The following is a 13,821-nucleotide window of genomic DNA, read 5'->3' as shown; positions in this document are numbered from 1 at the left end:
AAATCCATCTACATTAGCAGAATGAAGCAGAATGGTCGAAATCTTCTGCCCTGGGGGAAAAACTTAATACCCAAAGAACGTGACAATACCTCCTCTTATATAGTACCAACCATAGTTTTTAACCTGACATTTGTATATATGAGCTTGATGACTGGAAATGGGAGTAAAACATATTTTTCCAATGACTCCCATTCAGGTTTCCCTGTCATCACTTGCCCGCGATTGCCATCTACGTAGGTGGAACTGCACGGTTTTGACGGTACGATAGGAACCAATGGGAGTGACCCTTCTCATAGTTAAGACCTTCTCTGGCCTGGCTTCCTTGACACCTCAACAGTGGATCGCATGTATTGGCTCTAATTTTCTGATGCAGCAGTTCATACTGAAGTATATTACAGTGTGTATGTGAACATATCTTACAGAGGCTAGATATTTCTTTACCTTTTGTTACTGAAATTAACAAACTCTTTAACAATATTCTAAATTGTAAAGCTATACCTGTATTGTGAAGCTATACATAAATTTAAATTAATTACAGTTATAACACATTAAATATAAAGTGCATACACGTGTCATGTTCAAGGTAGATCAAGGTCATCGGTAATTACTTTTTTTTACAATTCACTTTAAGTCAGAACTTACCATAACAGATTGGGGCTTGGGACACTGTATATCCGTCTACGTATTGTGCGGCGTCTTCTGAAGGACCGTCCAATGGGATCGTTTTCTTGCAGACTGTGTCTAACGCGCCACCTTTGAATGCCTAATCCACGTGACCTCAGACTCCCATGCACATATCGCTCTCCTGCATTTGTGGTTGACTGGAGAATTTCACGAACAACTGTGTTTAAATCCTCATTTGAGATTGTTGTATAGGTTAGAGATTGGATACCAAGCCATTGCCTGTGCCTGTACAGGGTCCGAGAGCTCATCCCCAGGCAAGTGGCAATGGACTGCCAGTTCATACCAAGTGATAACAGAATTTGTTGTCTCGATATAGTGTATTGAGGCCTACCTTGATGGCCAGTCATTAAAGTTGGTGGCATCAACATGCCTATGTGTTGGTTATCAGCCTCTGTTCTCCGTCTGTTTTCATAACTAGCCACTATAAAGTTCAGAAATCCACTTAAGGCCTCCAAGTCCCTGATAATTTCTAGGTCTTCAGCAGATCTTAAAACGGTCAACAATCCGGATAAAGTCTGACAGTGATCATGGAGTTCTCCATACATCCTTTCAGAGTTTATAACTCCCCTCTGTATGCCCTCAAGACATCTCAAAATGTCAGTAAAAAATTGCCTAATGTCATCTTCATTGCCACTCACCAATACAGAAAAAAATAAAACCACAAAAGTAACTCTGAAGGCTCTGAATAGCATCATGCTGAGAGAAAATTAGGAAAAGAACAAAAAAGATATCCTGCATGTCTTGCAAAGTATTTCCTGATGAGTGTCACTTCCTTCATTATATACATCACTTCCTGCCTAACTACTATGGTATGTGAGAGGAGAATATATGTATGTGAGAGGAGAATGTATGTACGTGAGAGGAGAATATATGTACGTGAGAGGACAATGTATGTACGTGAAAGGAGAATATATGTACGTGAGAGGAGAATATATGTACGTGAGAGGACAATGTATGTACGTGAAAGGAGAATATATGTACGTGAGAGGAGAATGTATGCATGTGAGAGGAGAACGTATGCATGTGAGAGGAGAACGTATGCATGTGAGAGGAGAACGTATGCATGTGAGAGGAGAACGTATGCATGTGAGAGAACGTATGCATGTGAGAGGACAATGTATGCATGTGAGAGGACAATGTATGCATGTGAGAGGACAATGTATGCATGTGAGAGGACAATGTATGCATGTGAGAGTGAGAATGTATGCATGTGAGAGTGAGAATGTATGTATGTGAGAGCGAGTATATATGTATGTATGTGAGAGTGAGAATGTATGTATGTGCAAATAATATATGCATGTGAGAGTGAGAATGTATGTACGTGAGAGAGCGAGTATATATGTATGTAAAAGGGCCAGTATGGATAATGTCTTGTATGGCCCCTCATAGAGCTGTGTGTGTGTTTTTGTGTGTGTGAGAGCGCACTGAGCTGAATTAAATTTGCTGAAATAAAAAGTGAGAAAATGTGACACACTTCGAGTTGTTGCAGGCCTTCCTTCCGTCTCCTCATTTGTCACAAACAACACACGTGCTATCCTCATATTTGGTGTTTGTGTTTTTTACAATAATAACAGCCTCATTACCCATTTCCCACCTGCCTTACGGACTCCAGCAGAGACCGAGGTAAAGCCTCCACTACCCAGCATCTCTCCCATAGTGTAGTATGAATCAGACTCCTCTGTTTTACACACACACACACACACACACACACACACACACACACACACACCCCAAATACCTTTCACATCTTATCAGTTGAAATGCTGTGTGCGATGCCAGATCCACCTGTGCCACCACATAGCATATATGTGACGCACGGGTCCAATCTGGAGACTGAAGATGAAAAACCAAACATGCACGTGAGGACCAACATCCATAAACCAGTCCAGATTTCATGATACACACCCACCGTCCACTTAATTCGGAACACCTGCACATTGATGCACTGATCCAATCAGCCAATGATGTTTCTGAAATACTGAAACTGACACCAACATCCATCGCCATGGTTACAGTCACTGAGATCACTGAGATTTTTCTCCATTCTGATGTTTGCCGTGAACATTATGAGGTGTTCCTAATAAAGCGGACACTGTGGCAGTTAGTTATACAGTGTTCTGTAATCTATATATGATTTAACCCGTGACGTCAGTTGGTGATCAGTTTGTAGCGATGTGGATGGTTTTGTATCTCTCGATCAGCTCGATGTCCTTCTCCAGCTGCTTCATTTGTGATTCCAGTCTTTCCTTCCTCTGTTTCTTAGGCAATGTATCTGTGACCACAGACAGGCCTTGGTACTGATGATGGAGCTCATCCCAGTTCTTCTTCAGACCCTGATACACACACACACACACTGTGTGAGTGTGTTTTAGCTTCATTAAGTTTTGTACATGAGTAAATCCATTCTGCTGGATCAAGTGCTATTCTATAATCTGATGAATAATTAGTGAATAATTTTATGGCAGAGGATAAAAAACAAAAAATATATATACAGTGGGGCAAAAAAGTATTTAGTCAGCCACCAATTGTGCAAGTTCTCCCACTTAAAAAGATGAGAGAGGCCTGTGATTTTCATCATAGGTACACTTCAACTATGAGAGACAGAATGGGGGGAAAGAATCCAGGAAATCACATTGTAGGATTTTTAATGAATTAATTGGTAAATTCCTCAGTAAAATAAGTATTTGGTCACATACGAACAAGCAAGATTTCTGGCTCTCACAGACCTGTAACTTCTTTAAGAGGCTCCTCTGTCCTCCACTCGTTACCTGTATTAATGGCACCTGTTTGAACTTGTTATCAGTATAAAAGACACCTGTCCACAACTTCAAACAGTCACACTCCAAACTTCACTATGGCCAAGACCAAAGAGCTGTCAAAGGACACCAGAAACAAAATTGTAGACCTGCACCAGGCTGGGAAGACTGAATCTGCAATAGGTAAGCAGCTTGGTGTGAAGAAATCAACTGTGGGAGCAATTATTAGAAAACGGAAGACATACAAGACCACTGATAATCTCCCTTGATCTGGGGCTCCACGCAAGATCTCACCCCGTGGGGACAAAATGATCACAAGAACGGTGAGCAAAAATCCCAGAACCACACGGGAGGACCTAGTGAATGACCTGCAGAGAGCTGGGACCAAAGTAACAAAGGCTACCATCAGTAACACACTACGCCGCCAGGGACTCAAATCCTGCAGTGCCAGACGTGTCCCCCTGCTTAAGCCAGTACATGTGCAGGCCTATCTGAAGTTTGCTAGAGAGCATTTGGATGATCCAGAAGAGGATTGGGAGAATGTCAGATGAAACCAAAATATAACTTTTTGGTAAAAACTCAACTTGTCATGTTTGGAGGAGAAAAAATGCTGAGTTGCATCCAAAGAACACCATACCTACTGTGAAGCATGGGGGTGGAAACATCATGCTTTGGGGCTGTTTTTCTGCAAAGGGACCAGGATGACTGATCCGTGTAAGGGAAAGAATGAATGGGGCCATGTATTGTGAGATTTTGATAGAAAACCTCCTTCCATCAGCAAGGGCATTGAAGATGAAACGTGGCTGGGTCTTTCAGCATGACAATGATCCCAAACACACCACCCAGGCAACGAAGGAGTGGCTTCGTAAGAAGCATTTCAAGGTCCTGGAGTGGCCTAGCCAGTCTCCAGATCTCAACCCCATAGAAAATCTTTGGAGGGAGTTGAAAGTCTGTGTTGCCCAGTAACAGCCCCAAAACATCACTGCTCTAGAGGAGATCTGCATGGAGGAATGGGCCAAAATACCAGCAACAGTGTGTGAAAACCTTGTGAAGACTCACAGAAAACGTTTGACCTCTGTCATTGCCAACAAAGGGTATATAACAAAGTATTGAGATGAACTTTTGTTATTGACCAAATACTTATTTTCCACCATAATTTGCAAATAAATTCTTTAAAAATCAGACAATGTGATTTTCTGGATTTTTTTTCTCATTTTGTCTCTCATAGTTGAGGTATACCTATGATGAAAATTACAGGCCTCTCTCATCTTTTTAAGTGGGAGAACTTGCACAATTGTTGACTGACTAAATACTTTTTTGTCCCACTGTATAATATACAGTAGTGTGTGTGTGTGTGTGTGTGTGTGTGTGTGTGTGTGTGTGTGTGTGTGTGTGTGTGTGTATGAGAGAGAAAGAGAGAGAGACACTAACATGCAGTATTTTCTGGCGTTCCAAGTCAGAGAACTGTGTCATGGCTCCCTCCTTCATCCTTTCATTCACGTAGTAATCGTACTCCTCCTGTGCTCTCTTCACCTTTTGACTCTGGTTCAGGTACTTTGGGGTCTGGCCATAATCCTGACACCACACACATACACAGGTTTATAATCTCCTGATCCCTCGCTCAATTGCTCCACCTTCCTCCACACCTTCCCTTCACTCACCTTTTTCCTGATGTACTTTGGGACGAGGCCCGAGTTCTCCAGCAGCTCTTTGTCTCCATGTTTGGTGTGAATGTATGCAGGCTGAGGTTTATGCGGAACTGCCATTATGTTCTCCATCGCGTTACTTCGCACAAAGTTTCTTTTGGTGTGCACAGCTGTGAGCGGCCGCTCGGTCTTTGCAGGTATGCTGGGCTTCCTGGGCTGGACGTCTTTGTAAAAGAAAGGTTTCTCTGGGGAGAAATCACAAACATTGTAAACTGTAATAATGTACTGTTTATAAAAAAAGAGTTAGCATTAGATGTCAATAACTCATTGACATCATGATACAATTTTATTACTTTGAATTACTTTAAATCCTTGTTCTCGTTAAGCATCAGTGCTTTTATAACATCTAATTTTTTTTTTTATTCTGAACATACTGTAGAGCTATGATTGTACAGAGACCCTTACTGGTGCTTTATTAGCAAAACTTCAGTGAAATTATACATAATGTACTGTAAAAGCATAAGTAATGTAATATGATATTTTTGACATATTTGTCCATCATCAACCATCACAGTCGACTCTTACTTTGAGGAAGTTTGGGCTCTTTGGAGTGTTTCAGCAGGTATTTATCAGGAGAAGGCATTTCCACTTTCGCCGGACCCATTGTCTTGTTGGATGCTTTGTTCTGCTGCTTCTCCTGCTTTACCTGCTCTCTGAACTTTGACGTGTACCTGAAAATAGACATGACATCATCACATGACCTTACCATGCTGGACATGATCCTTAATTTATTCTTATTATAATCCGAGTAATGCAAAAATTAACAAGCTGTGTGATCTGTGTGATCTCTTTCTGTGTGTGTGTGTGTGTGTGTGTGTGTGTGTGTGTGTGTGTGTGTGTGTGCACGCATGTGTGTGTGTGTGTGTGTGTGTGTGTGAGAGATGTGATTTATACACAGCTTGAAAAATCCACAAAACATGTTAAAAATGAACAGCTAATGCTTTTATAGCATGTTTTATATTGTTAATTTTTCATGTTTGTGTGGTTTGCTCCCAGCGCTGCAGCATGAACAGGAGCGGTGGCTACAGTTATTGACAGTCCATAATGATCGACATCTTTTCAGATCTACCAATAAAAACAATTTTACAAAGGTGAGTTTCAGTTTGAACAGTTATTATTGGTTAATTAATCAACCGGAAGACACCCCCCCACCTCGCCCTTTGATCTTATGACACAGCTTGTTACCTCAGATGGATTTTTTTTTAGCACGATCAGCAATTTGAGGAAAACCTGTACATTATCATCGCAGGCAAGCATGGTGGAAAGATCATGGACATGTTTTTACTGATCAAATTCACTGACATTTCATGATCTCCTTGTTGAAACCTACTTTGTTTCTTACTCTTTCATTTGACAGTTGCCATTTTGTATCTAAACGTGCGTTTGAGAAGTCACGTGAGGTGTCAATAAAAGTGATCACTTTCACCAGTGTCCACCATTATCGACATGCTGTGGAATTAAGTGACATTTACAACTGTTATGGATCGATCTTTGTGAAACATTGTTGAAGTAGATGAAGTACTTTAAAAAAATAAAAGTGCTGTGATTTATAATAATTTTTTTGCTGATTCATAACAGAATGGAATGTTTATAGAGTATTTGGAATCCTATTGCAATAAATAGAATTTGCCCAGAATTAAATCGCTAGCATATAAAAAATGACATGCTTGAAATACTCAGATTTTTCTATTCCATTCAGAATTTTGTTTTTTCAGTTTGCTGTAAATATCTACCACATATTACAATCTCAGTAGACATTTTATATTTTGGTTTGAGGAATGGCATACAACCTTTGACCTGGATTTTCATGCGGTTACAATGTCAATTTCCTGCTGACATTTATTGGTAAACTTCAAAACTAGAAATTAATACAAACAACAACGAATGATTAACAAAATGTGATCTATGAAAATACTTAGAAAGTGGGTAGAAAGTGGAAAAAAAGATTTTCTGACACAGGTTCAACATTATCAGTTCATTTGTTTACAAACATTAGAATTACTTCCCCATTTACGTAAACACTGACATCCATATATTTATATAAAATATATTTTGTACTAAATATAAGTCTATGAAAAACAAATTTTAAATAACTGTTGGCAATAATTGTGGACAAAGGTGTCAATAATTGTGGAACGGTGTCATGTGATCTGATACGCTAAGTAATCAGGAATCAACTAATTTATTTTTTTTTTCCAGTGGAAGTTTGAGTAATTATTCATGCACAATTTACGTATTGAAAGTCTTTTCTACTTTTGCAATGGCTAAAATGGTTACTGTCATGCTCCCGGGCTCACCCAACACTCAGGACTCCACTTCCCATAATCCCCCTTACACACCAGTCACTACCATGTACACTCTGTCAGCCAACCCAGAACCACTTCCTAGGAGTGGTTCCCCCAAGTTCTAATCACCATCACCTGTACCTTTTTGTTTATGTCTTTATTTATACCCCTTTGTTTATTTTGTTCTTTGCACAGTATTGCCTCTACATTTCGTGAGCCAACTGAGCATTATTATTCTGATTGTTTACCAGTGTATGACCCTTTTTGCCTTCTGTTTTTTTTTTTCCCATTTCGCCTAGCCCCTGTGTTTCTTTGCCCGTTTCTCTTGCTTCCCGGTTTTTCGATCCTCGCCTGTTTCCTGATTTACGATTTGCCTAGCCCTTGTGTTTTGATTGCCTGTGTCTACTGATTCCCGGTTCTTAGACTATTGCCCATTTCCTGACCATGATTTGTCTAGCCCTCGTTACTGTTCTGGATCTCTCAATATTGACCTGACCTGTCTTTTGTACATGTATGTTATTTAGCAGCTGGGAGGTCCGTATCGTGAAATACCGTGACTGAGTCTTGAAAGTACTGAGCGAGGCCCTCTGGGCTGAGGTCAGTCTTCAAGGCCGAGGTCACGGTATTTCACCATACGGACCGACCTTAAGCTGGTAAATAATATATTTATTTTTTTCTTTACCAAATTCTAACAGAAAACGAGAGCACCCAAAAGGGAAAACCGAGCCGAGCCAAGCTGCCATTTTGAATCCTCATTCATGGCTGTAATGCAAATTGCTTTCTCCTCAGTATACAAGTGCACTTTCATGGCAGGAAAAAAAAAAAACAACTACATTTTGCCGCCTATGTAGTCCCCTATTTATACAAATAGGAGTCATTCAGGATTCAGCCATGTTTTTGCTTGGCATTAGCAAGTTAGAGGTTTTTAGCTTTCTCCTGAAATCTTTTATTTTATTTTGTCTTCCTCAGGGTAGTAAAACTTGTTTTTGCTGTGAACACTGTCGATATCACTGTCCATGCTGTAAAATTAATGCTATTTTGAATCCTCATTCACAGCTGTAATGCAAATGGCTTCCTCTTCGGTATACAAGTGCACTTCCATGGCAGGAAAAATCTACATTTTGCTGCCTATGTAGTCCCCTATTTATACAAACAGGAGTCATTCAGGATTCAGCCATGTTTTTGCTCAGTGTTAGCAAATTACAGGTTTTTAGCTTTCTCCTGAAATGTTTTCTTTTATTTCTTCTTCCTCAGGGTAGTAAAACTTGCTTTCGCTGTGAAGACTGTCGTTATTGCTATCCATGCTGTAAAATTAATGCTATTCTCCTGAGAAATGCTGGCAAAAATTTATAAGATTTTTGATAATCATAAATAAATCTTATAAAAAAAAGAGAAATGTTGACAAAAAAATGCTACTATGTTTGTTGTTGTTGTGAACAAGCGAGTAGCCAGAGGTCTGTAACCGGGGTCTGTAACTGGGGTCCGTACCGTAAGATATGGACCCGCTCGCCAGCCAATCAGAGCACAGGATTTGGACCGCGAAAAAAATAGTCTTATTTCATTGTTCTCATTAAAACCTTGAGTTCATTCACAATCCGCGAGCATCTGGTTTGTCACAGCTGTGTTACAGTTAAAGTGTCGATAATTGTAGCCACCTCTCTAATCTTACCTTGGCGCTTTCTCAGGTTTCACCTCCTCTCTGGGAATAAGGGTATAAATGCTCTCAGGATGGTGAACTAAATTCGACATCGTGGCTTTTACGGAAAAATAACACCAAAAAATACTTCACAACGAACAGATTACTGAAGTACAGATCGCTGTATGGACGCTTTCATACAAATACACCAGTGTGTTGGCACGGTGTCATGGAACTGTTGCTTAGCAACAGCTTCACCTATTGCAATTCAGAACCAGAATCAGAATCAGACTGATTGGCCAAGGATATGGTTCCAGAAGTTGGTGTCTCTTTAGCGATTCAGACCAAAAATAAATAAATAATAATAATAAATGTACACATATCTATGTAATGTCTATATGTTTCCATGTCTATATCTAGGCATTATAATAAATAAATAAGCAAGCAAGCAATTTACAATATAATATGTTTCATACACTATATCAATAATATATGGCATCTACAATATCCACAATATAAACAGTATACAATATACAGACAATGTTCAGGTTATTTACAGACAAGACACAATATACAAAGAATGTACACATAAAACTCAGAGTACACAGAGAGTGCAGATTAACTAGTTTATCATAAAATGAAAGACAAACAAAAAACAAAAATAGTTTCAGATGAAAACACTATTATTATTATTATTATTATTATTATCCATCCATCCATGCATTTTCTGCTGCTTATCTGGGTCCGGGTCGCAGGGGTAGCAGCCTAAGCAGAGCAGCCCAGACTTCCCTCTCCTCGGCCACCTCCACCAGCTCTTCTGGGGGAATACCGAGGTGTTCCCAGGCCAGCCGAGAGATGTAATCTCTTCAGCATGTCCTGGGTCTGCCCCAGGGTCTCCTCCCGGTGGGGCATGCCCAGAGAACCCAAATGGGAGGCATCCAGGGGGCATCCTAACAAGGTGCCTGAACCACCTCAACTGACTCCTTTTGATGTAGAGGAGCAGCGGTTCTACTCTGAGTCTTTCCCGAATGACCAAGCTTCTCACCCTGTCTCTAAGGGAGAGCCAAGCCACCCTGCGGAGAAAACTCATTTTGACTGCTTGTATCCGCAATCTTTCTTTCAGGCCACTACTCACAGCTTGTGATCATAGGAGAGGGTGGGAATGTAGATGGACCAGCAAATTGAGAGTTTTGCATTTTGGCTCAGCTATCTCTTCACCACAACAGACCAGTTTAGTGTCTGCATCACTGCTGATGCTGCCCCAATCCATCTGTCCAGCTCCCGCTCCCCCCTACCCTCACTTGTGAACAAGACCCTGAGATACTTAAGCTCCTCCACTTGAGGTAGCAACTCCCCCCAACCCGAAGTAGGCACTCCACCCATTTCTGGCTGAGCGCCATGGCCACGGACTTGGAGGTGCTGATCCTCATCCCAGCCGCTTCACATTCAGCTGCAAACCATCCCAGCACATGATGTAGGTCACAGATTGATGAAGCCAACAGAACCACATCATCCGCAAAAAGCAGAGACGCGATCCTGATGCTACCAAACAGGACACTCTCTGCCCCTTGGCTGCACCTAGAAATTCTGTCCATAAAAGTTATGAACAGAACCAGTGACAAAGGGCAGCCTTGGCAGAGTCCCACATGCACCGGGAACAAGTCTGACTTACTGCTGGCAATGTGAACCAAACTCCTGCTCCAGTCATACAGGGTCCAAATGGCCTGCAGCAGTGGGCCCCAAACCCCATACTCCCAAACCACCCCCCACAGGGCACCCTGAGAGACACAGTCATAAGCCTTCTTCAGGTCCACAAAACACATGTAGACCGGTGGGGCAAACTCCCATGCACCCTCCAGTACCCTTCCAAGGGTAAAGAGCTGGTCCAGTCTTCCATGACCAGGACGAAAACCACATTGTTCCTCCTGAAGCCGAGGTTCAACTATTGACTGGACTCTCCTCTCCAGCACCCCAGCATAGGCTTTCCCATGGATGTTGAGAAGTGTGATCCCCCTATAGTTAGAACACACTCTCTGCTGATGGTTTTGATGTTTTTTTTTAAAGGGGGGACCACCACCCCAGTCTGCCAATCCAGAGGCACTGTCCCCGACCTCCACACTTTGTTGAAGAGGCATGTCAGCCAAGACAGCCCAACAACATCCAGCACCTTCAGGAACTCAGGATGAATGTTATCCACCCCCAGAGCCTGGCCACCAATGAGCTTTTTAACCACCTTGACAACTTCAGCCCTGTGATGGGCGAGTCCTCCCAAGCACCCTCAGACTCTGTGTCTTCCTCGGATGACAAAAAGGTGGGATTGAGAAGATCCTCAAAGTATTCCTTCCACTGCCAGACGATGTCCCCAGTTGAGGCCAACAGCATTCCATCCCCACTGTAAACAGTCAGGACAGAGCACTGCTTCCCCTTCCTGAGCCGCTCGACAGTGTGCCAGAATCTCTTTGAGGCTGACCGAAAATCGCTTTCCATGGCCTCACTGAACTTCTCCCACACCTGAGTTTTTGCTTCAGCAACCAACAGAGCCACATTCAACTTGGCCCATTAGTGTCTGTCAGCTGCATCTGGAGACCCACAGGTTAACCAAGCCCAATAGGACTCCTTCTTCGGTTTGACGGCTCCCTTCACCACAGGTGTCCACCACCGGGTTCAGGGATTACCGCCACGACAGGCACCAACAACCTTGAAGCCACAGCTCCACATGGCCACCTAGGCAATGGAGGTACTGAACAAGGTCCACTTGGACTCAATGTCCCCATCCTCCCCCGGTATGCAGTTAAAGCTCTGCCAGAGGTGGCAGTTGGAGATCCAATGGACAGGAGCCTCTGACAGATGTTCCCAGCATACCCTTCCTACATGTTTGGGCCTACCAGGTCTGTCTGGCCTCCTCCCCCGCCATCTGATCCAGCTTGCCACCAGGTAGTGATCAGTTAACAGCTTTGCTCCTCTCTTCACCCAAATGTCCAAGACATAAGGTCACAGATCAGATGAAATGACTACAAAGTCAATCATCGAACTACAGCCTAGGGTGTCCTTGTTTCAGGAGAACACTGAACAACAATGGTGTGCATGGCAGAGTTGCAAGGAGAAAGCCACTCCTCTCAAAAAGAACATTGTGGCTTATCTGTAGTTTGCTAAAGATCATGTGGAAGAGACAGAAAGCTATTGGAAAAATGTTTTGTGGATGGATGAGACCAAAATAGAAATTTTTGGTTTAAATGAGAAGCATTATGTTTGGAGAAAGGAAAACAGTGCATTCCAGCAAAACAACCTTATCCCATCTGTGAAACATGGTGGTGGTAGTATCATGGTTTGGACCTGTTTTGCTGCATCTGGGCCAGGACGGCTTGCCATCATTGATGGAACAATGAATTCTGACCTTAATCCAATCGAAATGTTGTAGAAGGACCTGAAGCGAGCAGTTCATGTGAGGAAACCCACCGACATCCCAGAGTTGAAGTTGTTCTGTATGGAGGAATGGGCTAAAATTCCTCCAAGCCAGTGTGCAGGACTGATCAACAGTTACCAGAAACGTTTAGTTGCAGTTATTGCTGCACAAGGGGGTCACATCAGATACTGAAAGCAAAGGTTCACATACTTTTGCCACTCACAGATATGTAATATTGGATCATTTCCTCAATAAATAAATTACCATGTATAATATTTTTGTCTCATTTGTTTCACTGGGTTCTCTTTATCTACTTTTAGGACTTGTGTGAAAATCTGATGATGTTTTAGGTCATATTTATACAAAAATATGGAAAATTCTAAAGGGTTCACAAACTTTCAAGCACTACTGTAGTCATACACAGTCTCAGTCTTCCAAAAGTGTTCTTTCAAACATCTAGTCTGAACCTTTTTATCTCAATAGCTTTTAGAGGAAGAACTCAACCCTTTTATTATGTCATAAACTAACTAGTCCTCTGTTATTATTTTGTCTTTGTCCTGTTAATTTTTATACATGTATTTGTTTACTCATATTTTGCACTAAGTACTTTTGTATAGTATTATATTTTTAGATTTATATTATCATATTTATTTATCCTACTGGGTGGCATGGTGGTGTAGTGGTTAGCACTGTCACCTCACAGCAAGAAGGTCCGGGTTCGAGCCCAGCGGCCGACGAAGGCCTTTCTGTGCGGAGTTTGCATGTTCTCCCTGTGTCTGCGTGGGTTTCCTCCGGGTGCTCCAGTTTCCCCCACAGTCCAAAGAAATGCAGGTTAGGCTAACTGGTGACTCTAAATTGACCATAGGTGTGAATGTGAATTGTTGTATGTGTCAGCCCTGCGATGACCTGGCGACTTGTCCAGGGTGTACCCCGCCTTTCGCCCATAGTCAGCTGGGATAGGCTCCAGCTTGCCTGCGACCCTGTAGGACAGGATGAGCAGCTACAGATAATGGATGGATGGATGGATTTATCCTACTCATGTTGTTTATCAACATATAAATACCGTATTTTTCTTTATTTTAATTTTATATTTTTTATTTTCCCTTCATTTTGTCACTTGATTTTATGGACCACAACGGAAATAAGTGTTTTCACTTTCTTGTGTCATCCATGTATTTTTAATGTATTTACATTGTATGTATTTATATTGAATTTACTCAATAAAAATCATCAATACAGCCTGAGTAGGTCGCTAACTAAATAATGACACCTAGTGGTGAAAAGTAATATTAGGGTATCAACAATGTCTCTGTATCCTGTGATCAGTTACAGATTTTGCCTACTGCTTGCA

At 41.7% G+C, this 13,821-nt stretch overlaps 1 protein-coding gene across 1 annotated transcript; it reads right to left on the bottom strand.

Annotated features, from left to right (window-relative positions):
• Positions 1-2,843: 2,843 nt before the first annotated feature.
• Positions 2,844-9,180, bottom strand: LOC132870015 (enkurin-like). The gene is made up of 5 exons (XM_060903557.1): positions 9,101-9,180; positions 5,672-5,817; positions 5,102-5,331; positions 4,872-5,015; positions 2,844-3,017 (listed from the first exon to the last, which is right to left on the bottom strand). Exons 1-5 carry the CDS (start codon positions 9,178-9,180, stop codon positions 2,844-2,846), a joined length of 774 nt encoding a protein of 257 aa, XP_060759540.1.
• Between the last annotated feature and the right edge of the window lie 4,641 nt (positions 9,181-13,821).

This window comes from Neoarius graeffei, chromosome 21 (genome assembly GCF_027579695.1).
Source record: "Neoarius graeffei isolate fNeoGra1 chromosome 21, fNeoGra1.pri, whole genome shotgun sequence".
NCBI classification, from domain to species: Eukaryota; Metazoa; Chordata; class Actinopteri; order Siluriformes; family Ariidae; genus Neoarius; species Neoarius graeffei.
The sequence above is the reverse complement of the archived record's forward strand: the minus strand, read 5'-3'. Positions and strand labels throughout refer to the sequence as shown.